The sequence below is a fragment of the Accipiter gentilis genome, chromosome 28 (genome assembly GCF_929443795.1).
Source record: "Accipiter gentilis chromosome 28, bAccGen1.1, whole genome shotgun sequence".
In the NCBI taxonomy this organism is placed as follows: Eukaryota; Metazoa; Chordata; class Aves; order Accipitriformes; family Accipitridae; genus Astur; species Astur gentilis.
Window position 1 is genome coordinate 12344858 of NC_064907.1, and position 24944 is coordinate 12369801.

At 42.4% G+C, this 24944-nt stretch overlaps 1 protein-coding gene across 6 annotated transcripts in view; it reads right to left on the reverse strand.

Moving 5' to 3' along the window:
* Positions 1–855: 855 nt before the first annotated feature.
* TSNAX (translin associated factor X) overlaps positions 856–24944 on the reverse strand; it is a 33599-nt gene continuing 9510 nt past the window's right edge. For 2 of the 6 annotated variants that reach the window (XM_049831378.1, XM_049831373.1), the window contains exons 5-8: positions 12995–13122; positions 9868–11321; positions 6970–9145; positions 856–6411 (exon numbers count right to left, since the gene is read on the reverse strand). In XM_049831378.1, coding sequence (XP_049687335.1) covers positions 10947–11321; positions 12995–13122 — 503 coding nt within the window. In that variant the 3' untranslated portion in view covers positions 856–6411; positions 6970–9145; positions 9868–10946. Of the gene's footprint in view, positions 6412–6969; positions 9146–9192; positions 11322–12994; positions 13123–24944 lie in introns of those variants that run through there. The other 4 variants (XM_049831374.1, XM_049831377.1, XM_049831375.1 and 1 more) reach the window with 4 other exon arrangements.

Below are 24944 nucleotides of genomic sequence, written 5' to 3' on the forward strand. Positions count from 1 at the left end.
CACCCCTCCCTTCATCCCGGGCACAACTTTACTCCTCGATTCTCTACCTAGCCCCCCCCAGCAGCACAGGGGGACGGGGAATGGGGGTTACGGTCAGTTCATCACACATTATTTCTGCCGTTTCATCCTCTTCAGGGGCAGGACTCCTCACGCTCTTCCCCTGCTCCAGCGTGGGGTCCCTCCCACAGGAGACAGTCCTCCATGAACTTCTCCAACGTGGGTCCTTCCCACGGGCTGCGGTTCTTCACGAACTGCTCCCGCATGGGTCCCTTTCCACGGTGTGCAGTCCTTCAGGCACAGACTGCTCCCGCGTGGGTCCCCCGTGGGGTCACAAGTCCTGCCAGAAAACCTGCTCCACCATGGGCTCCTCCCTCCACAGATCCACAGGTCTTGCCAGGACCCTGCTCCAGCGCGGGCTTCCCACGGGGTTACAGCCTCCTTTGGGAACCCACCTGCTCTGGCTGCAGGTGGATATCTGCTCCACCGTGGAGCTCCCTGGGCTGCAGGGGGACAGCCTGCCTCACCGTGGTCTTCCCCACGGGCTGCAGGGGAATCTCTGCTCCGGTGCCTGGAGCATCTCCTCCCCTCCTTCACTGAGCTGGGGATCTGCAGGGCTGTTTCTCTTGCATGTTCTCACTCCGCTCTCCGGCTGCCGTTTCTGTGGGCCCTGCAACTTTCCCCCCTTCTTAACTCTGTTCTCCCAGAGGTGTTACCACCGTTGCTGATGGCCTCGGCCTTGGCCAGCGGTGGGTCCGTCCTGGAGCTGGCTGGCATGGGCTCTGTCAGACATGGGGGAAGCTTCCAGCAGCTTCTCACAGAAGCCACCCCTGTAGCCCTACCCCCTCCCCCCCAAAACCTTGCCACGCAAAGCCAGTATATTGGGGAAAAGACCTGTGAAGGCAGATTCACTTGGCAGAAGCTCAGTTGGCTGGTTCAGAGGCAGGCAGGAAAGTCTTTATGCAGATACAGTGGTTTCTTCCCATTGACATGATAAGGGCACAAAAGATTTAATGACCAAGGGCTAATCTCACCCTTGCTCTTATCTGAATGAAGAAATTCAACAGTGGCTGCTTCTGGACCTGTTCTCCTCTCAGGTCTCACTTGTGGGGGCAGGTCCCAGCTGTTGGCAGGAGCTGGGCTTATTTGCATTCTTCTTCTATCTGAAGTTTTATAAAAAAATGAAGACAAACTTTTTTCCATTGCCAAAAAATGTGGAAAATTTAGCAGGCTGGGAAGTGAACAAAAATTAGAAAATCTTGCCAAAAAATGGAAATTTTCCATGCTTTACACTTGGATTTAATCCAAAATCCATTTGGAGTAGAAGTACTTGCCAAATTATTATCAGAAAAGAGTGAGTTAGCAAAGAGATCTACCAGGATTCAGAAGGAGCCCAAGTTAGTGGAAATTTATCACATTTAGGGACCATTTACTAGAATAGTAACACTTATGATCTTATATTTAAAACAACAGCTTGGTCTCAGCTGTCTAAAAAAGCTCATTGCATTACTGCCAAGTCATTAGCTTACAAAGCTCCAGGCCCTGTCTACACACAAGCCTGCCATCAGTTTAACTAAAATCACTATTTAATCCATTTAGAGCAATCAGCACAACCCTTTTTGGGGGGGTAACCAAATTAACCTAAATCAATACAAGCCTGTTACAGAGACAAACAATTTAAGGACATCGACATCAAAACCTGCGTTAGCTCAAGCGGTGCGAGTTTTGCGGCGAGGCGAGAGCTCAGGGCAAGCGCGGGGGATGCTGCGATGGTCCCGTTTGCACCGCAGAGCCGTGCCTGAAGCACGTCCAGCAGTAGCTTTGCGTCGAGGTGCCCGAGTGATCTCTCCTGCGCGTTGCTACACGCGTAGTCTGGATCCCCACCGCTTCCCGGGGCCGTGCTCTGCGTGAGAAACCCAACCGCTTTGCTGGGGGAGCTCGAGGTGAAAGGCGTTAAGGCGTAGCTGGCTCTGGAAGAAAGCATTTGGCTTCGATGACCCAGGAAACCTTGTTTAAGCTCTGTTCTCCTGTGCTGAAACACACGAGAGCCTAAGGATGGCCACAGCAGTCTATGCCAGCATCCTCCCTCCCCATGTTTATGGGGTGCCTCCGCACAAGGGAGACCTCCTGCATCCCCCCCTGGGAAGGAGAAGGCAAACACCAGCAGCTGGCCCAGAGCACGGGCTCTTTTCCCCCTGGGGTGTTGCACGGTCCCGGTTGCTGTGGCTGTGTTCAGCCACTGTGGGGGCTGCCCAAAGCCGTGCAGCGCTCGCCCACGGTGGGACGGGGGGGGCAAAGCTCCCAGAAAGGAGAATCTCCAGCCCAAAGGAGCGCTCGCCTGAAAGGAGCCTGGGCTCAAAAGGGTCTCAGGGGCTTCCTCGGCTTAATTTGGTTTGTCGAGTCAGTAACCCGCAGGGGCTCTCACGCTCTCCAAGTGCTCGCCCAGCCTCCCCTTGAGCCCGCTTCAGCTTTTGCCCCACGCAGCATCCACGGGTGAGGGGTTCCCCGCGTCTCGCCCGCTGCGGGAGGCACCAGCCTCTGGTGCTCGCTCTGAGCCTGGCTACGGCCAGCTGCAGCTGATGGTCTCTAATTCTTCTCTTGGCAGAGACAGTGAACAGTTGCTCCAAACCCACCTTCTTTATGTCACACGTAACTCTGTAGACCTCTGTTATACCCCCTCTAATGTCATTTTTTTTCCAGGCTGAAGGATTCCAGCCCACTGGACTTCCATAGTTTCCTTTCATAGAGAAACAATTCCCTACCTTTGGTCATCCTTTCTGGCCTTCTCCGGACCTTTCCCTGTTCTGCTATATCCTTTTTGAGATAAGGGATCAGAGTCACACTCAAAAGCAGGTGACCCAGGGATTTATATGGTGACATTTATACAGCTTATCCTCATCTTTATTTCTAGTCCTTTCCTAATGATTTCTAACATTTGACTGGCTTTTTTGCTTGCTGACAAGCATTGAGTTGATATTTTCATGGAAAAAATCCCAATATTTTGATCTCAAAGGGACTACACAGAGATTATTTTTCCCTATGTCTATGGCACCACATCTATCTACACTCAATCTGTTTCCCCATCCTGTCACTCTGCAGTCTCATAATGCTCCTCTGCATTTTTTCAGTCAACTGTTGTTTTTACTACAGCAGATATCTCATCGTGAGAAAACTCTCACGTCCTTTTCCATGTCTTTACAGGTATGCTCCGTGTGTGCGCACAGGGCAGCGGGGAGGAAAGTGCGCAGGAAATAAGGCAGAAACACAAGTATGTACTCATATACCAGTTGTTCTATTTTCCGGTGCTGCATCAGCAAACCCCCATGGTAACGCCCTACAGCAAAATGCAATTCCCAAAAGCAAAGGAGCCCAGAATCAGAAAAGCAGCAGGACCACAGGCAGGCCAGGGAAGGGCTGCTGAAGTGCAGAGACACCTTCACAGTTGCCCCTTTCCGGGTTTTCCTGCTGCATCGCGTTCAGCTGAGAGCTCCTGATGGCTCCTGATGGCTTCAGGGAGAGCTCTGACCTGAGGCAGAGCTGCAGGATGTAGCTGCTGAGTTTCGGCAGGTGAGGGATGCCACTAACTTCCCTGCCAGAGCTAGGGATATCGAAGACACCAGCTGGAATCTCAGCTGAGTTTATCCAAAAGACTGAGAGGACTCCAACTCTCTCCGACTTTTATACACAGTGCAAGCTGGGTCCTATACATTCAGAGGTTCGTACGAAATCTCAGACTTTGTTAAGCCGTGGTGGAAAAAAGACGAAATCCCTCTGAAACCTGTGATCTTCCACAGGCGAAGGAACTGTTCTAAACCAAACTAGCATCTCCTTCCTCCTGTGGCTGTCATCCAGCAAGCAGTTCATGTTAATGGGGTATCTGGCCCCCAGCTAAGCTACAAAAAGCCAAAGATCCTCAGATACGACTGACAATATAACGTAAAACAGGGCTAATTTTGTATTGCAGAGTGCCTGGGTAGCAATACATGTCTGCAGCCCTGTGTCCAGACACACCAGCCTTGCCCGACCGTTTCCAGTGTGCCAGCCCACCACCCTGGAGCTGGGTGTAGGACAAGCAGGAACCATGGGTGTAAGAACAGTAGATGTGCGCTGTTCAATGGCTTTCAGTCCCAGGGCAGGTATCGTGCGGAAGGTACTCAGTAAGGAATGGGCGCTGTAAGAGAAGGACCCTTAGATTACCCTTGAACGACCTTCAGAAGAACAAATAAATCTCCATAGTGGCAGTGCCACCATTTCTAATTCTATTGATGCAATTTTATGAGTGTTACCAGTGCCTTTCGGCTGAGGCAATCCAAGTAACAACTCCGGTTGTGTTATCCCCCTTAAAAGCCCACTGCGGTGTCTCACCACCCCTCTGCTGCGGTGCATGCCAGGTCCCCCCAGGCCCGGGGCAGCCCTGAGCAGCACAGGGCAAGGGAGAGCTGACGGACCAGGACGAGGAGAGGGACGGACTCACCGTTAGCATCAACTGGGCAATGTGCCGGGGCAAAAAAACACCAACCCCAGCCCCGTTCTGTTCACAGAGTGCGGCAGAGCTGCTACGGACACAGGCTCGTGGGTTTGAAGGCATTTGTGCTTTCTACCTGAGGGCTTTCTGTGGCAACCACGGTCACGGCAGGGAAGTACACAGGCACATTCACGCATGCAGAAGCATTTGATTTTATACCAGGAGTTCAAGAGCTGAAAAAGACTTGCATTTTCTTGTATGGGTAGCATGATTATAATATAAATTAAGGAATTTAGGACTCCAGTCTACGAATCCTTATTAGCACTGGTACTCCTTAAAAGTGCTAGTTCAAATAAGAGTATTTGTATAATCCACAAGTCTGCAAGAACACGTCTAGTCAAAGTTTCTCATGGCTTTTTATTTGTCTTCAAAACACCATACACACATATGATGAGATATAAAATCAAGATATGCTATTCCCTGGTGCTCCCAAAATTTCCAAACAGTAGAAGGAGCCGAGTATAATTTACTACTATCAGAGGCCTACCCAAGTCTAATAATGAAGCTTACACCGCACCGCTAATTTTGTTTGTAAGAACTTAAAGAGAAAACAAGAAGTAACTTGTAACTCAAAAACCCTAAAAAGCTTGTTTTGAGTATTTCTAGAGCTGGACACTAGGTGGCAGAACAAATATATATTCTCTATAATTGACAAATACACATCCTTTTAGTAAGAAGGCAGGCCCAGAGAGGTTAAAGTATAGCATATATCTAAAATAAGTTGAAAGCTTATAGCTGCCCTGCTTTTCCTGATCAGTTCTTGTAGAGTACAGACCCTCTAAATGTTGTGTTTAAACCTTTTATGTTCTTTACAAAAAGCATTACAATTTAGTCACAAACTCCGGTCTCTCACCACAAATGCCCATGGCCCTCCTTTCCCCATACAACATATTTTCAAAGTAGGACCCAGGCAAACTCTACCCCAACATTTAATAGACAACAGAATATTTTATAGAGGTAAGAATCTCAAATAAGCTCAAGTGATTTAGGAATATTGGTGTAACTGCAAGTTGGTAGGACCCTGCAGAGGCAGCTCAAATGAAGACATAAGGATCTAAATTATTTGCTAATTATCACTTTGATCCTGCAAAGCAACATTTCTTCAACAGCCTATCAACTAGGAGCCACCGTGAGTAAAGGCTGAGCTGAAAAGGCTGGAAAAAAAGGTCTGGGAGGAAGGGAAAGGAAATATTTTGTACCACGAGGTGTCAGCACGCAGCCGGCCTGGCTGCCTGCGCCCTGCCAGAACTCAGTAAAAGGGGGAAAGGATTAGAAAAACTGGTACTCTTAAATTTGCTGTTTGATCTTGCACTGCTCCATCTTACTCACAGCCCTGGCATCTCCTGTCTGTCACCTCTCCCTTTAGGGGTGATGTATGCAAAGCAAAACATACCTACCAACAGTCCTTGCTGCAAGGAGAGAAACAACCCCCACTCCCTCCTAAAATGAGACTGCCAGTGCTTAATAAAATTCCTGCAACATCGAAACACCCAGGACTGCCTCTTCAAGTGCATCCTTCGCCCACCTGGCTCCTGTCCCCAAGCATGCAAAAGCTCATTTTAACAAAAACCTGGGCTACTTCCAGATAAGTTTTGTGAGCTCTTCTTGGTTGGGCCATCAGAAGAGAGGACCTTGAGGATGAATTAAATAGAAGGACCCTTCTGGATTAAAAGGGACTTGCAAGCCTGCAGGGAAGCACAGGGCTGCGGGAGAAGTGCCCGAAGATAGATGATGTCCTAAGAAACCTGCACTGCACCAGCAGCCAAGAAAGAGTTTATGATGGGCTCAAGAAGTCATCTGACCTGTTGTGGCAGTGGAGGAGCAGAGCATATACAACAGCTTCTTTCTCTGGGAGGAACGAACATCTGCGTGACAGGAAAACACCACCACTAGGAGGAAAAAAAAAAAAAAAAAAAGAGGATGAACACCCATGTCACTGGTCTGCAAAATCCAATAGCGGAAGCTCAGAGTTCAGCTGCCCTGGGTGGCCGGAGGGACACGCGAGCCAGCCGGCCCGGCCTGGGGGAGGAGCCGAGAAAGGAGCCATCACATCGCTTTTGGCCAGCATTCAGGGAGGCACCGACTGGCTCCAGAAGAAGTCATAGGCAAGTCTCTTCTGCTACAGTTCTGCAAACAGGCCTTTCACAGGGATAACGGGTCAGGTAAACAGAGGTAGAGTTGGTGGGCGCTAATGCTCCTGAAAAACAAACTTCCTCAGAACTGGAGAAGAAACTTCTTTCATGTTTGTAGGCAATTTACCTTGGCTCATGATGATTGCAAACCACAGAATAACTAAGGTTTGCACACCTGCGAAAGCAACACAAGATGCGCCCACCCATCCATCCCGACACACGGCACCATGGCTGCCGTAGGACGCACGCACCAGACCTCTCCCCTCACAGCCAGAGCACGTTTCCCCACGCGGAGGTGCAAGTAGACAAACCTACCTAAGAAACCGATTCCTCTTCCTGCACGGAGACATTTTACACCAGGATTCCAGCTAAACACAGAAAGGACCGAACCACTGGATGGACACAGGCAACGTCTCAAAAGAACAGTGCAGCCTAAGACAGGATAAGTAAAGAAAAGGGAAGAAACTGAGAGGGGGTTGAAGCAGCAGTGACAGCGAAACGGACACGTAAACAGCACACAAGGGGAAAACAGTGGTCACCGTAAGCATTCCTTTACGTTAAAACCTCTATCTAACCGTGTCTCTAATGGCTGCAAATGGTGGTAGTTCACGCATCGAGGTTTGTGGCTACCAAGACGGGTGTGAAGGGAACGTGCAGGGGAAGTCGGGTGGGTGGTATGGGAACTAAGGGGCTTCTTGTCGATTTGCGCCAGCACGGCTGTAAGACCGCAAACCCTGCTCGGTCCAGGGCCCGCAGGTTCTCAGCTGCTCAGAAAATCAAGTTTCCCCGATTTGCGACCCAAGGATAGAGAGATGCTTTGGGGACCTCGTGGTCCTTTTAAACTCGGTTCCTACGGCCAACACGAAGTCTTTTTTATAGCTGAGTCACCTGGTTTCGAAGCGTTGTTTCCAGCTCCTGGCAGGGCCGTCTTCCTGTCCCACGTCCTCCCCAGTCCCACCCTACTCACATGCGCACCCGCTGTCCCGCTCTTCCTCCACGCTGTCCCGCTCCTCGCCACTCTTCCCCCCTTTGTCTCTACCTCACTTCCTTCCATTTTGCCTCTCCACTGCCTTCGCCCTTGCCAACTAACCCTTTACTGTCACAGTCCGGACTTTCTGAAGTTTTGACAAGTTTCTTTTCCGAAATGGGAAGTGGTAAACCAACCTACTACCACACGCTGCCTTCTGGTAAAAATCCTGTCATTTCGCCTCCCTCCCTTTCTACCACCTTCCCTTTGTTTGTCTTGGCTACTCTTTTGCCTGCTCTTAACTTGCAAACTCTTTGAGGGCAGTGCCAGAATCTGGTCCACAAAATTCCATGAGGCACCTAATATGCTAAATATTATAAAAGGCCCTACTTTAATTTTCATGCTTTTTATTTTCAATAAACTCACTGAAAATCCAAGTAAGCAGGACTCTAAGTAGACAGACATACGTGTCCTGTCAACAGGAAGTTTCTCTTGCATAACTTCTCTGGCAGTTCTGGAAAGCTAAATGCGGTTGGGTTTATTTTCCTCACTGCAAATTAACAGTCAGGACAAAAGTGAACCCGTGAAGAAAAATCATTTCTGAGAAAAGAGATTCTAGAAAGGCAGATGATTTTTAGCACGCAGAGCTGCCCTCGTGAAACATCTGCTATGACGTAGTCCTGTTCTGGCCGTAGACCAAGCGTATCAATAGCTCCACAGAGTAATGGGATAAGAAATGGGAAAATTGCCATTGCTTGTTTAGCGGCTTGTTTTGCTGATAAATGTCTGTCACTTTTCAAATAGCTACAGTGTAATTGTTTTTTGGGGAAAATATTTCCTTGAGCAGGAGGTTTGCAGGCCATTAGCTATTTCCCATATGTGCTGGTGTTTTAATACACCACACATACACTTTGCTCCCTGTTAGGAATTATTCACAGCTTTTGATTATGGGCAGGCAGCCTGAAGTTTAGAAATCACGTCTGTCATTTAAAAGTTTTCTCTTGCCTTACAGAAAATTTGAATCTCAAAATCATTAGAACCGATATGTATTTTTTCAAAGAACCTCTACTTATAAAGATCGCTAGAAAAAAAGTACTCTTTTTAGACACCTGTCATTTTAAAATAATGAATGACTGTACAAAAGCAAGAGCTGTTTGACTAAAGCAGTGGCCACTGTGTGCTCGTTCCACGGCAAGAGGCAGAACATCCCTCAGCCAAGCCCTGCCATGTGCTGGAGTTCATCTCATCCCTTTTCAAACTATGCCATGAAAATTTTTAAATTCCACCTGATAACTGCTAGGTCAGACAAGAGACAGACCTCTGTTTAGTATCACACAATACCTCTAATAATATCTGCTTTCGCTTCACACACAAACACTCAACAAGCAATTACTTGCAGTAAATGTAGCGGTGTCAAAAGACACAGAACTATACTCTTACCTGCATCAACTGAAATACTAGATGCATTCATATGGGGGGGATCCATTCCTTATTAGTAAGTATCCTTCTCCTTTCTTTCCCCTCCTCCCATCAGAAAAAAAGCAAAGAAAAAACAAGGAGAGATGTAAAAATGCAGGTACCATTGCCGATTTATTCCAGCGATAAACTTGTTTTGTGAATTAAAAAAATGCAATGCATTCAGATGACAAGGATCACACGAAGTTTCTCTCCTAACTATTTTTTTGACTTCACAGAATAAAGTTAAGGGAGAAAGAGAAGAGAGATTCAAGATTAGAAAGTGCCCCTCAAAGTATGAATATAGGAATGGAACAAAACTTCCAAGTCAAGTCCTGCACAGTGGGAAACTTGCACCATTATTTACCACTGGGACCGACAGGCAAAAGGACCGATGTACAGGCAGTGACTGCTTTTCAGAATTTATTGTAAAAAATAGTATTAAACAATAGGAAAAAAGCCACTCCTTGTTCAACCGACCACATATTACTTTATGTGGAAACAATGGAAAAATGTGACAGAAATGTATTTACCCATTCCTATCCATATATCAGATTATCCCAGCTACTCAGGACATGCTCATGGGAAAAATATTGGCAGTATCACAGCATATGGAAGTGGAAATAAAAAACATGCAGTATTTTCAATTGCAGTTGGGAGGCCTATTTCCTGGAGTCTAAAGATCATGTTGTTTTATCTGTTTTCCTTTAGCATAATGTACATTATCAGACTTTCATAACTTCAGACACCGGCAGAAAGCCCTGATTTTTTGCCAATGGTGACATACCCACCTCAAAGATAAACGTGGAAGTCAGAATGTCTGCCTTACTTCTGTTTGCAGTTTCCTTTCCATAGGAACATGCAGATGATATAGTTCCTGCTAACAGATATTCAAAGCTTGGCTAGCCCTTTTTCACTTCTACCAGTTCAACCCCACTGGAGGTCCTCAGGGCAGCACAAACAACAGAGAACAGACTTCCAACACCACACCACATTTGTTTTGGCCAAAACCTGCTTATCCTAACACCAAATTATTCATGTTAAACACACTCGGTAGGTCTTCCGCTTTTGTCCACAAACAGAAAGATGTCAGATTCTGCATTAAACTGTATTACAAAAAATGTAAACCAATACATTCCACAATTTTTTTTGGTGTGGATTTTCTAGCTCATGTCAGAACTGTGAAGTACCAGTGTTAACTTGAACAGAGCTCAATTTAAACGGGGCCCCAAAATAACAAGTGCACAGTAGTATTTACCTGGTGCAATTAGCTTTGTTATCAATTGGCACAAAGTCGACTTAGCTTCAGTTTCATGCTCAAAAGCATTAATCAGAGAAAACTTAAGTTACATGGCACCTTTGAGACCACCTCAGTTTCAAGTCAAGGGAAGAACTTACACATACATAACTGCTTTGTTTTAGGTATGACATGAGTATAGAACCCAAATACTCAGAAAATATGTCAGCAGAAACCTATGGATAATGCTAAATAACAGTACCTAACCACTTTTTTTTCCAGTGCTGTGCTTCCCAAAAACTGGTAACAGCAACCACAACAGTTTGAGGTGACTCACACAACTGACAGACACTGGTGTAGGGTGCAGTGGAAATTTTGGTCATTCTGAAAGAAGATACAATGGAGCAATACAGGAAATTCGATACTGAGGGGACAAAGTCAAACATTTGTTCTCTTGCACATCATAAAAAGTATTTCTGGTTACAAATTACCACTGCAAACAATCTTCTCGTAGATAAAACTAAAAATGTCTCTACCTAGAAAGTTTTGAGAGGGGTCAAAACCCCACAAACCATAACTAAAAATCTTTCTCTTAAGTCCTCTTCCCTTCTGAGTTGCAACAGTCTCCTTATTTTAAGAAAGGCCCTCCTCTTGGTCAATCAATTCCGTTTTGGTGGAGAACACATCAGCCAGCATGTGCTTTGGGATTTCAGACCCCCGAACTTTTAACGTGTAGCAGGCATTCTCTACTTTTGCCAGACTCTGTTTCAAGGTATACAGCTTCTTAGATACTTCGTAAGGTCCAGTGTTGCCAATGAAAGTAAAACCATCATAAATCTGACGTAAGAACTGGCTCAGTTCAAAAGGCGTGTCTATATCACCATTTCCAACACTGCTGATGCACAGCCGCATCAGCTCTCCAGTTAGATCAGCCACTCCCAGCAGGTAATCTACAGGTGTTACCTTCAGGCTCCAAGTGTGTGGTTGTTTATCATGGGAATTGGAGGTCTGAGGACAGAACAGAACAAAGTCCAGTAGAATGAACTATGAAAAATGGTTCAAATACACACCAACTTATCTAACATAACTGGTAATTAAAAACATTCTGGAAAATTAAATTGCATGGCACTTCTACACAGTCTGATTTCAGAAGTACTAATCCCTTTCCAGCATACCAGAAGGTATGAAAGCATCATTTCGACTTGAGATGTGATTTCCATTCTAGCATGCATGATAAACATACCCTGCTTCTAGCATCTCTATGTGCAAACAGAACTATCATGTCTTTGTACCAACATATATTTGCAGTTGCTTTTTTTTTTTTGCCTGACAGGTCTCAGCCTAATAGATTTAAATTTTCCCTAAAAAGTCTGTCCAAAGCTATCAAAGCAATCAAGAATCAAAAAGAGTCTGCATAATGAAAACAAATTGTATCATTTTGTATTAGTATCTTGAATTTCAAAATATATTTTCTACAAGAAGCTGACGGGTATAGTTCTCAGATCCATTTTATATCAACTGAACTCATAAAAATAGCTAAAAAAATACTTCATGAAGAAAACTCATCACAAAGTTACAAGTTTCCTCCTATATCCAAGTTTCCAATACTTTTTATTGCCAAATACTAGTAATGTGGGAGACAACACGGGTTTCTGTTCCCTTGTTCTCATAACATGCTATCCACCCAAATTCACAAATCTGGTCAGAGGTGTGTATGCAGGAATTAACAACTTCACAATTTGTTAAAACAAGTGTGCCACAATGGGTTTGCCTCCGGTAAGAACAAACACACTTATGCTAAAAACCTGGTTTCTTTGCAAATACCTTACCAAGAGGATGAAGAAAAAATAAGAAGTGCTTTATAGCAGAATCTCTTCAACAGAAGCAGACTCAGGAATTCATCTGAAGCAGTAGTGCTGTGCATTACTGGACATTGCATGTGTACTGCATATGCATTTCTGTACATTACTACAAAATTGCCTTTTGTCCCATCAACAATCAAACTGTAGCCAGTTTACTGTGGCTGGTGCCAGTAGTTTGTCCCTATGCAAACAGGTCTATGTAGCGCAGGGTAGGAGTATGGGCAAGTCAAGAAACAGCAGGTATGGTATTAGGGCTAAGGTATGATGGGACACAAGCTTGTCCTCTGAGGGGAAGCACCAAGATCAATCCCAGGAAAGTTACAAATGATCAAGCTAAGACATTGCAGAGTGCATTTTAACAGAAGGTGAATACAGTGCCTCCTGTGACTGGTTCAGTGCCAGCAGTAAGATTTCATTCATGGTGTTCATCCTGCCTTGGATTCATTTATCTCCCCCAACTTTTGCTACGTCACTATACACCAGCAGGCCTTGCAGGCAGTCCCAGCCATTAAAAACCCCTCCTCTACATTTGTTTGCTAGTATTTCACTATCTTGGATCTTTCCCCCTACCAGAAGGAGTTCAATTTGCTCTGAATAAAAAGAATGTGAAATTTATAAACTTGTATTCCACAGATTCGGTTTACCACTTGTCAGAATAAAAAGCATTTTTTGAACAAGTCAGTCAAAGCCCACATGTATATCTAATACCATACCGCTAACTGGCCTTATTTAATCAGATGCCAAAAATGTAGCTAAGCCTACTCATTGCATTTCCATCCCAGAAAGATGTTTGTCACATGAGAAAAGAAAAACTTTTACCATGTTTGTTGTTTCTTCTCTGTCTTCTGCTGTAAATATTAGTTGTTTGTTGATCTCTTCAACACTAATCAAAGATCGTGTTCTGATAAAATACTGAAATGAGACTGCCTCAACATATTCTTGAAGTCCTGCAAAAATAGCAGAAGAATTAACCTAATGATTCAAACTTTCCAGCAATGATCCATGCTCACAATTATTTATTTTTTTAGAAATCTTTTAAGTGAGACTATTTTAAGGTTACTAGCAAAAAGTGCAAACTAAGATAATCCTGAAATAACACTGAAACATAATCTAACAGCACACTTTGAAGTATGAAAACCAGACCAAGAACACAACAGATAAACATTTTCAAGTTCTTACTCCAACTCTCCAACTGCATTTTTCATTCAGAACCTTCTCTAACATCAGTATGAAGCATCATGTTACTCTCAGAAACACACTGAACAGCAGCTCCCCATCATGTCCCTCAGGGGTCCGTACTGGGACCAGTACTGTTTAATATCTTTATCAGTGACGTAGACAGTGGGATCAAGTACACCCTCAGCAAATTTGCAGATGACGCCAAGCTGAGTGGTGCAGTGGACGTGCCTGAGGGACGGGACGCCATCCAGAAAGACCTGGACAAGCTTGAAAAGTGGGCCCATGTGAGCCTCATGACACACGACAAGGCCAAGTGCAAGGTCTTGCACCTGGGTCAGCACAACCCCCAGTATCAGTACAGGCTGGGGGATGAAGGGATTGAGAGCAGCCCTGCGGAGAAGCGCTTGGGGGCACTGGTGGATGAAAAGCCAGATATGATCCAGCAATGTGCGTTTGCAGCCCAGAAAGCCAACCGTATCCTGGGCTGCATCAAAAAGAGGGTGGCCAGCAGGTCAAGGGAGAGGATTCTGCCCCTCTACTCTGCTCTGGCGAGACCCCACCTGCAGTACTGCCTTCAGCTCTGGGGTCCTCAGCACAGGAAAGACATGGACCTGCTCCAGCACATCCAGAGGAGGGTCACAGAGATGATCAGGGGGCTGGAGCACCTCTCCTGCGAGGACAGGCTGAGAGAGTTGGGCTTGTTCAGCCCGGAGAAGGCTCCAGGGAGACTTTATTGCGGTCTTTCAATATTTAAAGGAGGCTTATAAGAAAAATGGGGACAAACTTTTTAGTAGGGCCTGTTGCAATAGGACAAGGAGTAATGGTTTTAAACTAAAAGAGGGTAGATATAGACTAGATGTAAGGAAGAAATTTTTTACAGCGAGGGTGGTGAAACACTGGCACAGGCTGCCCAGAGAGGTGGTCGAAGCCCCATCCCTGGAAACATTCAAGGTCAGGTTAGACAGGGCTCTGAGCAACCTGATGTAGTTGAAGATGTCCCTGCTCATTGCAGGGGGGTCAGACTAGATGACCTTTAAAGGTCCCTTCCAACCCAAACCATTCTATGATAAAGGAGCTTTTAAAATAAGGCATTTGTATGATGGAGAGTTCAGATTACTATTTCACAAGTTCACAAAGACACAGGACACAATGCAGAGAAAAAGTCTGCAAATAAATCAAAAGCAAGGTGGCTCTCCTACAAAAAAAAAAAGGAAGTTTCCTTTGTTTCATCTTATTAGCAACAGTAGTTACTTCTTTAAGACTGAATTTCCCACTTCTCTATTTTGTGGGAATTAGTAAACAGGCTCCTTAAAACATGCAGGTTAGGTGAAATTCACATTCAGGACAAAGCACCTGCTGTTACAGATCACTCCAGCCCTGCCCCCCCCCCCCCCCCCAAACCAACCAGAAAGGGCTGTGACATCCAATAAGAACAACAGCTCTGTCCAAAAGAACTTATATTCTAAAAACAAGGCATGCAGGAGGACAAAAGGAGGTGGCATGTTGGCAAGGAAATAAAAGACGGGATAACAAAAGTAGCTTGTATCAGATTTATATGCCACCTGCAGCCACCTGCCACAATTTTCTCTTGCTACCTACTTAGCAGATGGTGATTTTCTGTATGCATTATAGCAAAGGTGAGATCTAAAAAAGAGCTTGAATGTCCAGACAGTGATTTCACAGGTTCTGCCAGTTTTTTCCTTATGTGCAGAGAACAGATTTGAGGAAAGCATGTGGGAAAACTTCATAAGCAGAAAGCTGAAGTTGGCAGTGTCAGTGGAAAAAAAACAGAAACAAACCTGGAACAAATAGCCATGGCAGGACCAAGCTAAAAAAAGTTTTGAAGACAAAATCAATGCATGTGTATATCTGACCTATGGACAGAGAAAGCGCCAAAGGATGACGTTAAAGGAAGAGACCGTAACATAACAGAGATGGCTCTAGCAGAGCCATTCTGAGCCATTTTAAGGGGATGGTTTCACTTCAAAGAGAAGCAAAGAGGTGACACTGCTGTATCACACTGCAAGGGGGCCAGGATTAGACAATAGTTTTGCCAGTGCATAAAGTGAGAGAATGTGGAGGTACCCAAGGGTACCAGAAGTAGAATCCCAGTTCCATTAGAATAATCTTAAAATCCTCAACTGACCTCTTCAGGGCCAGGACCTCAGCCTACAGAGATATGCAGGAAGCGGCAAATTTAGACTTCATCTGGATCAAAGAAAAAGTCTAAATCAAAAAGAACAGAACATAGATTTGAATAACAGATGAGAGTGGCAATACCCCCCAAAAACTAGCAGTAACCTCAAGGGAAAATTCACTTGTAGAAGGCTTTCCACATTACAATCACAAAAGCGTGATGAGTGAGCTACATTTTTCTTCCTTTTAAATATGTATTTGCAAGATCAGTGGAGGCAATTCAGAATGGCAATTCAACCTGCACCCTTTATGCTTCTGTACAGCAGCAGTGGGAAAGGCAGAAGAACCATGCAGCAACCAAAGCCACACTCAGCACTGCTGTTCACAAATCAGAACACACACAGGGAGCTGCAAGGCCAATTAAATACAATAATTTCATCAACTGAATTCAGGTAAAGCATTCTGGGCACAAGCAATAGAAGAGTACTAGATAAAAGCTACTCAGGATCTTCTAAGATAACTTCAGAAGTTGCAGAGAGGTAGATTTCATCACCCATTCTTTTCCTGACTTACCCTCTGATGTAACATGGCCAGTAATCCATTACGAAATTTGGGCTTTTTCTGTGGATAAGCTGTAAGCTACCAGATATAGCAGCACTCAACATGACAACATCTGTGAGAATCGTTCTCTGCTATCTGTGGAGAAGACTATCACATAGGAAGAATCAACTTGGCATTTTCTCCGAGTTCTTGGAGATCAAATCAGCTCCCAGACTTTCTGGTAAACAGTCTTCTTGATCAATCCTAACTTCCAGTTTCAGCTCACTCCACTTTACTACTTCTCCACACATGTTTTGTCCTTTTCCAGGATAAGTGTTTGGCTCCTCAGTTAATTTATTTTTATGTATTTTTTTTTTATATATGCATACTTATATTTATGTGTACACGCACACATTTTTGCTTCCTCTCATCCCACAATAGCTGACATGTTCCACTCTTCTCCTCGCTCCTTCTGTTTAACACCTCCATGCAAACGTTGCGCAAACTGTCTGGTTTGTCATTTACTGTCACCCTTTCACAATTTAGGAATCTATCTCCCACTATTTACAAGTAAGCCTTACAAAACCTCATTTAAAGTTGTTACCATTACAAATATACTGGTAACAAATACTGTTAACAACTACTTTGCAAAAAATAGTAATGTTTGACTTTTTTTTTTCCTTTTTAAAGTCCTTCTTCCAAAAGTAGCTACAACATGACACTTCAATGACCCAAGACCTTGAAATAAGGTGTTTCCATGTGCAGGTAGAAGGATGTTTAAACATGTTATGTTTTAGCTTAATGGTAGGACATCCGCTATTTTCAGCAAATAATCCCCAAGGTGAAAAACCCCATCCCATTTCATTACACCATCCAACAATACCTTTCCCCTTATGCTCTTGTTTTGGATTTATTCCAAAATTGGCTTATTTACAGACTGAGCTGCCAGTAATGGAATAGTTTGTAAGACTGCCTTTTATGTAATTTTTTTTTCTAGTACACAGACTGAAAATCCCAATTAAAAGCACTGTATTATTTCTACTAGCACCTCTTCAAATTACCAAAGGTAACAAAATACTTAAGTATTTTGATATTTTATTACATTTACTCAATATAAACAGCTTGTACTAGTGACAAGTTACAGTGACCCAGTCTAACAGCTTCCTCCTATATTTTGAAAATTTATTTTCTACATAAGAACTAGAAAGTTACACTGAGATATCTTCTGAGCAAATATTATCTATAAAGGAGATTTTGTCCCTGAAAGTTTGTGCATTTTTTTTGCCAGCTGTATCAGCTGATATTCAGGACATTTATTCTTATCTACACATGCAAACTCTGAGAAAGAACTGTTAAGCAGTTTCTCTAAGAAACTTAGTAAGAAATCAGGTTTCTTCAAAAAAAACAAGTCACTGGAGCACTCAATCCAAGCGTCAAAAGAATGCATAAGGGGTAGGAAAAGATAGTGCTATTTAAAAAATGAGTAAATAATAGAAATTCCTTAATTGCAGGAGTCAGGTTAGGGTAAACAGAATCTAATTCCACCCGAGATGTACATGCATGCATGGACAGAAGTTTTAACCCAGAATGACAGATCAAACAAGAGGTGAGAGTTTCCTCCTAAAATTTTGTTTACTTCATTTCCTCCTTTAAATATCTGTTCAACAGTTAAAAAATGGGTTAAAATGGATTTCATGCCTCTCAGTTCTTAAGGTTAGCAATGCCAATGCTACCTGCCATCTTCCCAAATAAGCTTCTTCTCTCCCTATTTCTTCTCAAACTCATTTTCCTTCTATCCCTTCATCCTCTTTCTTTCCTCTTACCCTGTATCTTTCTGTTCACAGAGCAGCCTGGGCTGATGGTTAGGACACAAGCAGATGACAGCCTGTCTTCTCTGACCCAGCTCCTCCCCTAAACTGTGCAGCAGCAATCACAGGCCAATAGCAGCCACTAGAAAGATGGTAGGAAAATACACACAGCAAGTTTCTTCCAGGATCACTACATGAAGGGTGGGGCACATTATTTACAGGGTGGGTCATGTGAAACTACCCACTTGCAAATTCATTACAAAATCAAAACAGCAGAGCCACAGCTCTATCTTAACATCATGTTTAGGCTGGCAAGTTACATACATTCTCATTAAAAAACAAAACAAAACAAACCCAAACAAACAAACAAAAACACCAAACCCCACACAACCCAGAAAAAAAATGGAGTCATATTCTTGTGGAAATCCCAAACAGAGAAAAAACAAAGTTAAACTGGAGAATCCTTATTACTAAGCTCTGCCAAATATGGGGAGGATGGTAAACTTAAAGAACCCACTTCTACAAGCATATTGATCAATGAAGGGAAGAACTGGTAAAATAAGCAAATAATTAACCAGGCACATCAACTGAAACAAGTACAAGCAATAAATTTAAAAGTATTAATACACAAATTAAACCATTTTGCTTCAGAGTCAGCATCCTATTGAGATGAAACTGACAATTCACAGCTCAGTCTTTTGCATTGAAGTGCTTTCCAGACTTGGCAATGATTCCTTAGATTCACAGGTCTCTTTGCATGCACAAGTGATAAAAACTTAAGTAATTAAACCAAAACAGGCTGTGAAACAATCCAACTGCTTTGTTGATTGTAAGCATGAAGTCAAAGGTTAATTTTATAACAGTACACTGAAAGAGCATAAAGCCAGCTATCCTCTGAGACTGGCATGCTCTGGACATCCTGTTGTGAAAATGGCTTAAAAGAATAATTCCACTCAGGGATGGATTTTATAAAATGGGACCAACTAACAAATACAAATAAAAGCACTAGAACAAATGTCCATAAAATCTTACAAATGTGAGGGGAAAAAAAAAAAAAAAAAATCTGTTTCTATTCACTAATATGTCAAAAGCTGCATCATTATGGCAGGTAGGGCTACAAGTAGTCTGAATTTTTAAGGGAACTGGAGAGAGAAAAAACATAGCTAAGTCCACATCCACATAAACAAACTGCTCCATTTTATCAGTCCAGTTTTGAAATTACTTTAGTAATCAGTACAAACCCAGATATGAATATTTGTCAGAAAAACTTATTTTAAATAACCTTGAACTGACTACTAATGGAATATAAATAATGTATATTACATCTAGCAGTGATTTGTCTAAACTGATTAACTGTTATATCAATAATTAAATTGATGCAAATTTCTCCTATTAAGTACTGAATGCTTTGTTGATTAGCCAATTGCTACTTGACACATCTACGATCACCAAGAAGTTCTGTTCCCTTCTAGCTGCACGTGTTGAAGTGATGTATTTCAGATACTGAAGTGTTAACATTTGTTTGCACTTTCGTTTAAAGTTGAATACACACCAACTGTAAGGAAAAGGTGATCCCAAGATTAGTCTGTTTTCCCAATAACTACAGAAACAAATACTGGTTCCCTATTTAATAGGCACAGGTGCCTGTGAGAGTTAAATTATTTCCCCTAACAGGCACAAAAACCCCACGGAGAACTGCAAAGAATATTTTAATCTCTCATTGCAGAGAACGGTTTAATCAAGCCTTTTTGTTATCGTTATTAGAAACACGTGTACATATGACAAATGCTAGGTTTTTTGCAGATGACTCATCATGGATGAGAAATTCACAAGCTTTCATTTTGCTCCTACTTGAAGACCTGAGGAATGTACTGTGGTTACTTTTGTAACCAAGTTTTTTGTTCTGAAGGGTTGGAGTTTTTTTGTTTAATTCCACCCCCCCTAATGTAGTAATTCTGAAGAGCAGCCAAAGTTCTACATGAGTTCTTAAAAAACAAACAAAAAAAGCCCTAACTATTCCTGTGACAAGTAGTCTTCCTGATCTCTTTGACTACCTCCAATTGCTTTGACAACTGATACATAGTTTTAAAAGTCACTCAGTGAGATGGCAAATTCTATACTAGTAATAGCCCTGAGGGCAAGTGTTCAAGATACCAAGGAAGGGAAGCTCTGACTCAGTCAGGATGTTCAATGATCAAAGAAGGAAGAGCACCTCACACAACACAGCTTCTTCAGTTCAAACCCCAGTGAAAGTTCTCAAGGTGATGTTGTTTCCATGCAACAGCCCCAACTCACTACCATGTCAGAAGTACCAATGGTGGCCATTTATCCTCATAAATACGGAACAGTAAAAAAGGTACATCACCACTCACCAACCCCTCTTTCTCACCACCTGACTGCAAAACAAAAAACTAATCACGATGCACTATACTAGTTGTTTCCTGGAATGGAGTTCCTCTATGACACATTCTCCTGTGTGATTTTAAACAAACAAACAAAAAAGGTTCATAGATCTTTCTTGCTCTTCTGTTATGTTCCACCTGCACTTGGTTCCTGTAAAGGCTGGAGAGCTCTGGTCTGTGAATGACTGATGTTAACAGCTGCAGGGTCAAAAAAATTGCTGAGCCAGAGCACAAGGTCTCCTCCATTTGCTAGCTATAAACTGAATTAAAAGACAAACAACATCACTAGTTTCAGATTGTCATGTAAATAACCGCAGTATTTGCCACTGCAGGACTTTTGGACAGTTAGGCCCTAAGTTAGAACTAGGAAAGGACAATCTTTTTTTGGCCTGATCCACAGCACGCATCTTTAAAAGACCGTATATAGCTTCTTTTACAGACTTATGCTGCCCTCAACAGCTCCTGCTGAATTTACGGCTTAGGCTGAAGTCAATAGCTCATTCAGGGATCAGCTGATAACCAATGCTCACATACTGCATGCCCTGTTTGGTCACATCTGAATTCACATTCATTTTCCAGGGTTTGTTTTTAGTTTTTGTGTATGGACATACAAACCCTGCAGCAGAAAGTAAAAAAGTGAGAAGCTTTGCAGTTGCTGATTTTTCACTTTCCCTGGAGGAACCTAGGAAAAAGGCATGAAAGAAATAATCAAAGGGTAGTAAAACACAACAAACTGAAGGTATCGAGTTTCAAATAAGCAACTTGCAGGGTAAAAAAATCAGTTTGACAAACTTTGTTGGCATACTTGGTGATGTGAGAACATCAGAGAAACAGAGAAAATAAAAAAACAGAAACAAATTAACAAAATTAGATCTGATAAATATTAGCTTATTCACTGTGAATTCTGCTAATTTTCCAGTATAATCAGGAAACTTTGTTTCCATATCTGGCCTTTTACCTCTCACCCACAACAGCAAAGACATTAACTTTAATTCTTCAGTTACATCCTGTTCCTGTGTTATTATGTTTTCCTACCATCTTGCAGAAACCTGATTGCTTCCTTCATGGATAGCTTTCCTTTCAAGTTTTAGGTGTATTCAAGCCTCTTCCTGGGTGAGACATTTACAATTCATTATATCTTCCTCATGCAGTAAGAAGCTTTTCCTTTGTATTGCCAACCTACAATTACAATTTTATTACAGTTTTTATACTTTCTTAAGAAGAAAAATATGCCCTATCTCTACTGTTCCTGATGTGCAGAATAGTCCTTTACCTTGCTATTATCTTCTAAATGCCTAGGTGTTTACAAATACAAAGGTAGCTAGCACAGCTCAAGTATGAGTTGTTCTTTCCATATTATGAATGAAAAAGTTATGAACAAAAAACCAGTTAACAGAAATCATTACGTGGACAGTTCCTTTAGTGCACGTTCTAATCCAAACCCTTCACACAATACCAAAAAAATCCAGTATTACTTAAATAATCAGTAATCTAAATCTGGCCTGCTTGGATAGACCTCACTCCACTCCATAGCATTTCTTACAGCATCATGTCTGGTGGTCCTACATACTGCAGTTAAAAAACAGTATTCTGGCACCATTAAAAGTATTTCCTTTCCATCCACACAGACTTAACTGACTTTGTCTAATGCAGCAACGCAGCTTGTTGCAGTACGATTACACACCTAAGTGACTCTAAACAGCATAAGGCAGGAGACAGAAATAAGTTCCATTATATCATTCTCTCAGAACACAAATAGTGCCTGCACAAGATAAATTATGCGTTAGACTGCGTCAATGGTGAACTTTTACACAGAATTTCCCACACCATCATCAGCAGAAGCAGTCACAGAGCAATAGTTTTGACAAGGTGTTGACATTTTACAGCCTCGTCATCTAATCCTATTGAGAGCAAGTGCAGACATGATAAAGAGCTAATGAGCTTCTCTGTGCACACCACTCCACTCACCACTGCTGCTAGCATAAGCACACAGCAAACAGAAAGGTCAGCCAACAACGCTCTAGTTGCATCCATCATCATCGCTCTACGCCACACTACTGAAGAAGCCCCAGAAGAATTATAGGCTCCTCATTCCATATTTTGTTTTATGTACGGCTATCAGCTGTGAAGATAATACCACACCTATACTTGCTCCTAGCAGAATCTAATGACCTCATTCTAAAAACATCAACACGTAGTTAAAACTATCACTCCAAGAGGTTTTTCAGTCAAGCTGCCCTACAGAAAATAATTTAACACCTCAAAAGCCTTACAATTCTCTCACAGGCTCTTATTGTTAAGGGACAAAAACCTGAGTAAGTCTTCAAATAGCTAGGTATTTCATTTAACAAAATCAAGTTAAAAAGGTCATCAATTCAATCCCACACAATGCCAACCTATCAAGCAACTCAGTTTCCCTCTGCATTACACAAGTTTTGCATTTATGCAGAGTATATTTCGAACATGCTTAGAATAATTCCATAAATCCTAACGTGTTACAGAGCACCCTCTTTCTTGTCTTTAAGGCTTGTACAGGTCTTTCTTGTATACTACTGAAATTGCCTTTAGTATTTTAGAGTTAAATACATATATATATACCCAAACACACATATATGCATATAGAAAATCCTGAAAAATTTCTTCCTCCCTTTCATAAATTCATACAATCTTTTTCAGTCCTTTTCTTGCACAGTGTCTCACAATTATTTTAAAGAAACAGTACACATTTCCTCACAGGATATATAAGGTATACACTGCAAAGTGGGGGAAAGGAGCAGGAATTCTATATTACAAATAGTAAAGCTTTAAAAATATCAACAAAGCAGAACATTCTAACATAACAAATGAAGACCTCTACATTAAAAAAAGACTTCATTATTTCAGTATCTCTCTGTTTGCTTATTTAATTATCCCCTGGGACAATCTGTACTGTTAAGAAACGTGTAGAAAACAGTCATCAGTTTTTGTTGTTGTTCAATTAGTGCTATACTCAGTGCTTGAGCTCATGCAAGTGTCCTTTGGGGAAACGTCCTGCGTGCCATTAGCACTATTCTTAATGAGGGAAAGCATGAAACTCCTTTAGTGCTCTGCCAGAATTGTTTTATCTTCAAGTCAAAAGAACAACTGCTTGGAGTAACCCCAAAAAAAGCATCTAACAATTACAAGTGGCAAACAATATTCCCAAGCATTATACTCATAGCACTCTTCTATTTATAGGCTAACAGTTATTATACTGAATAAAATATGTATTAGGCAGCTTTATTATGCAGACAGTCATGATTCCCCAGTTAAGGCTGCTACGAAGGTTTCCTTTATAAGCCCAGTTTTGATCCCTTCTACTTTTTCTGTGAGAGGTAGGGTGGGGAACAGGAGGATGTTTCATGTTTGGTTTCAAGACAAAGGAGAATATTTTTAGGAAGTTTGAGGTTAATTGGACATGCTGCTTTTGAGATATGGGACAGAGGCGTTTCTTTATTCTTTTTTGAAGAAAAAAGCAGTTTAATGGCAATGTTTTTGTTCATAAAAAGCTTTTTAACTAGTTCTCCAGAATTTCTTTAAAATACAAAATCAGAATTGAAAACTACATGAAAGGAAGGTCAAGACTTACAGTTCTAGGAAATACTTAAAGACAAAAGATCTAGCACTTTTCCTAGCTACATTTATTTTCAAAAAGGCATGCAAGCTTTTTCCACTGTGAAAAAAAAGCAAAGGAACAATTAAAGAACACTAGACTTAAAAACAAAAATAAAAGCAACATTCTTAACTCTTAGCACTGTTTCCCTCCCAATTACACTTCTTCATAAACAGCGGGAGGCAGGGGGAATGTAGCATACCCTCTCACAGTTGCTCTTTATCTAACTGTCCCCTCATTCTTCATGTCTCTAGGTTTTCTATCTCAGCTTCATAATCCTAGCATCAAGCATCTTCACATCTCTGACACCTCCTTAATCCTAGCTTCAGCACAATCAAGACCTACAAGTCTTTAAGCCTGCATATTCCTTTTTTTGCCATCCCAATGACTAACTGGGGAGTGGAGGATTTAATGAACAAGGTAAGAGTAAAGCTCTGGCTAAAAGTCTGCATTTCATACTTGTCATACACTTGAGCTCATTTAAACAATGCCTAAAAGCATCCCCTGTCTTCTCAGTGACATATTCTAACATGCACCCTTACAAAACATGCACAATGGACACCAGCTGGCACAAACTCCCCTCACGGAGAAGCATCATGTAGAAGAGCTAGAATTTAAGTAGACGCTGTGGATGACCTACAGAAAAGGAATGAAGGCAACTTATTTCAGTTGGATTTTGTATATAGTCTTCTTAATGAGGCAAGAACTGCCTAATTACAGAAACTGTTCTAACGGTTTCCCAGTCCTAACTCCAGAAATGCAGTGGGAGGCTGTGTGTTTCTATCTTTTGGTTCTGTCCACAAAACCACAATGTTCAGACATTTCAGAGACTGCACACCTGATTGCTGGAAAGATGGACAGCAGAGTCTACTTCTTCTCCCCCCTATTATTTAGTGTACTAATACCTCTTTGCCATCCTTTCTTTTTACCTAGAGAGGCCAGTAAGATTCATGCTTTTAAGTTGTCTCAAGACTGTAATAAGAAAATTCCTTAATTCCATGACAATTCACCCAAGTCCCATGTAAGCGTCAGGGATCTGCTGTTGCATACATAACTGTGTGCAGTTCAGGGCA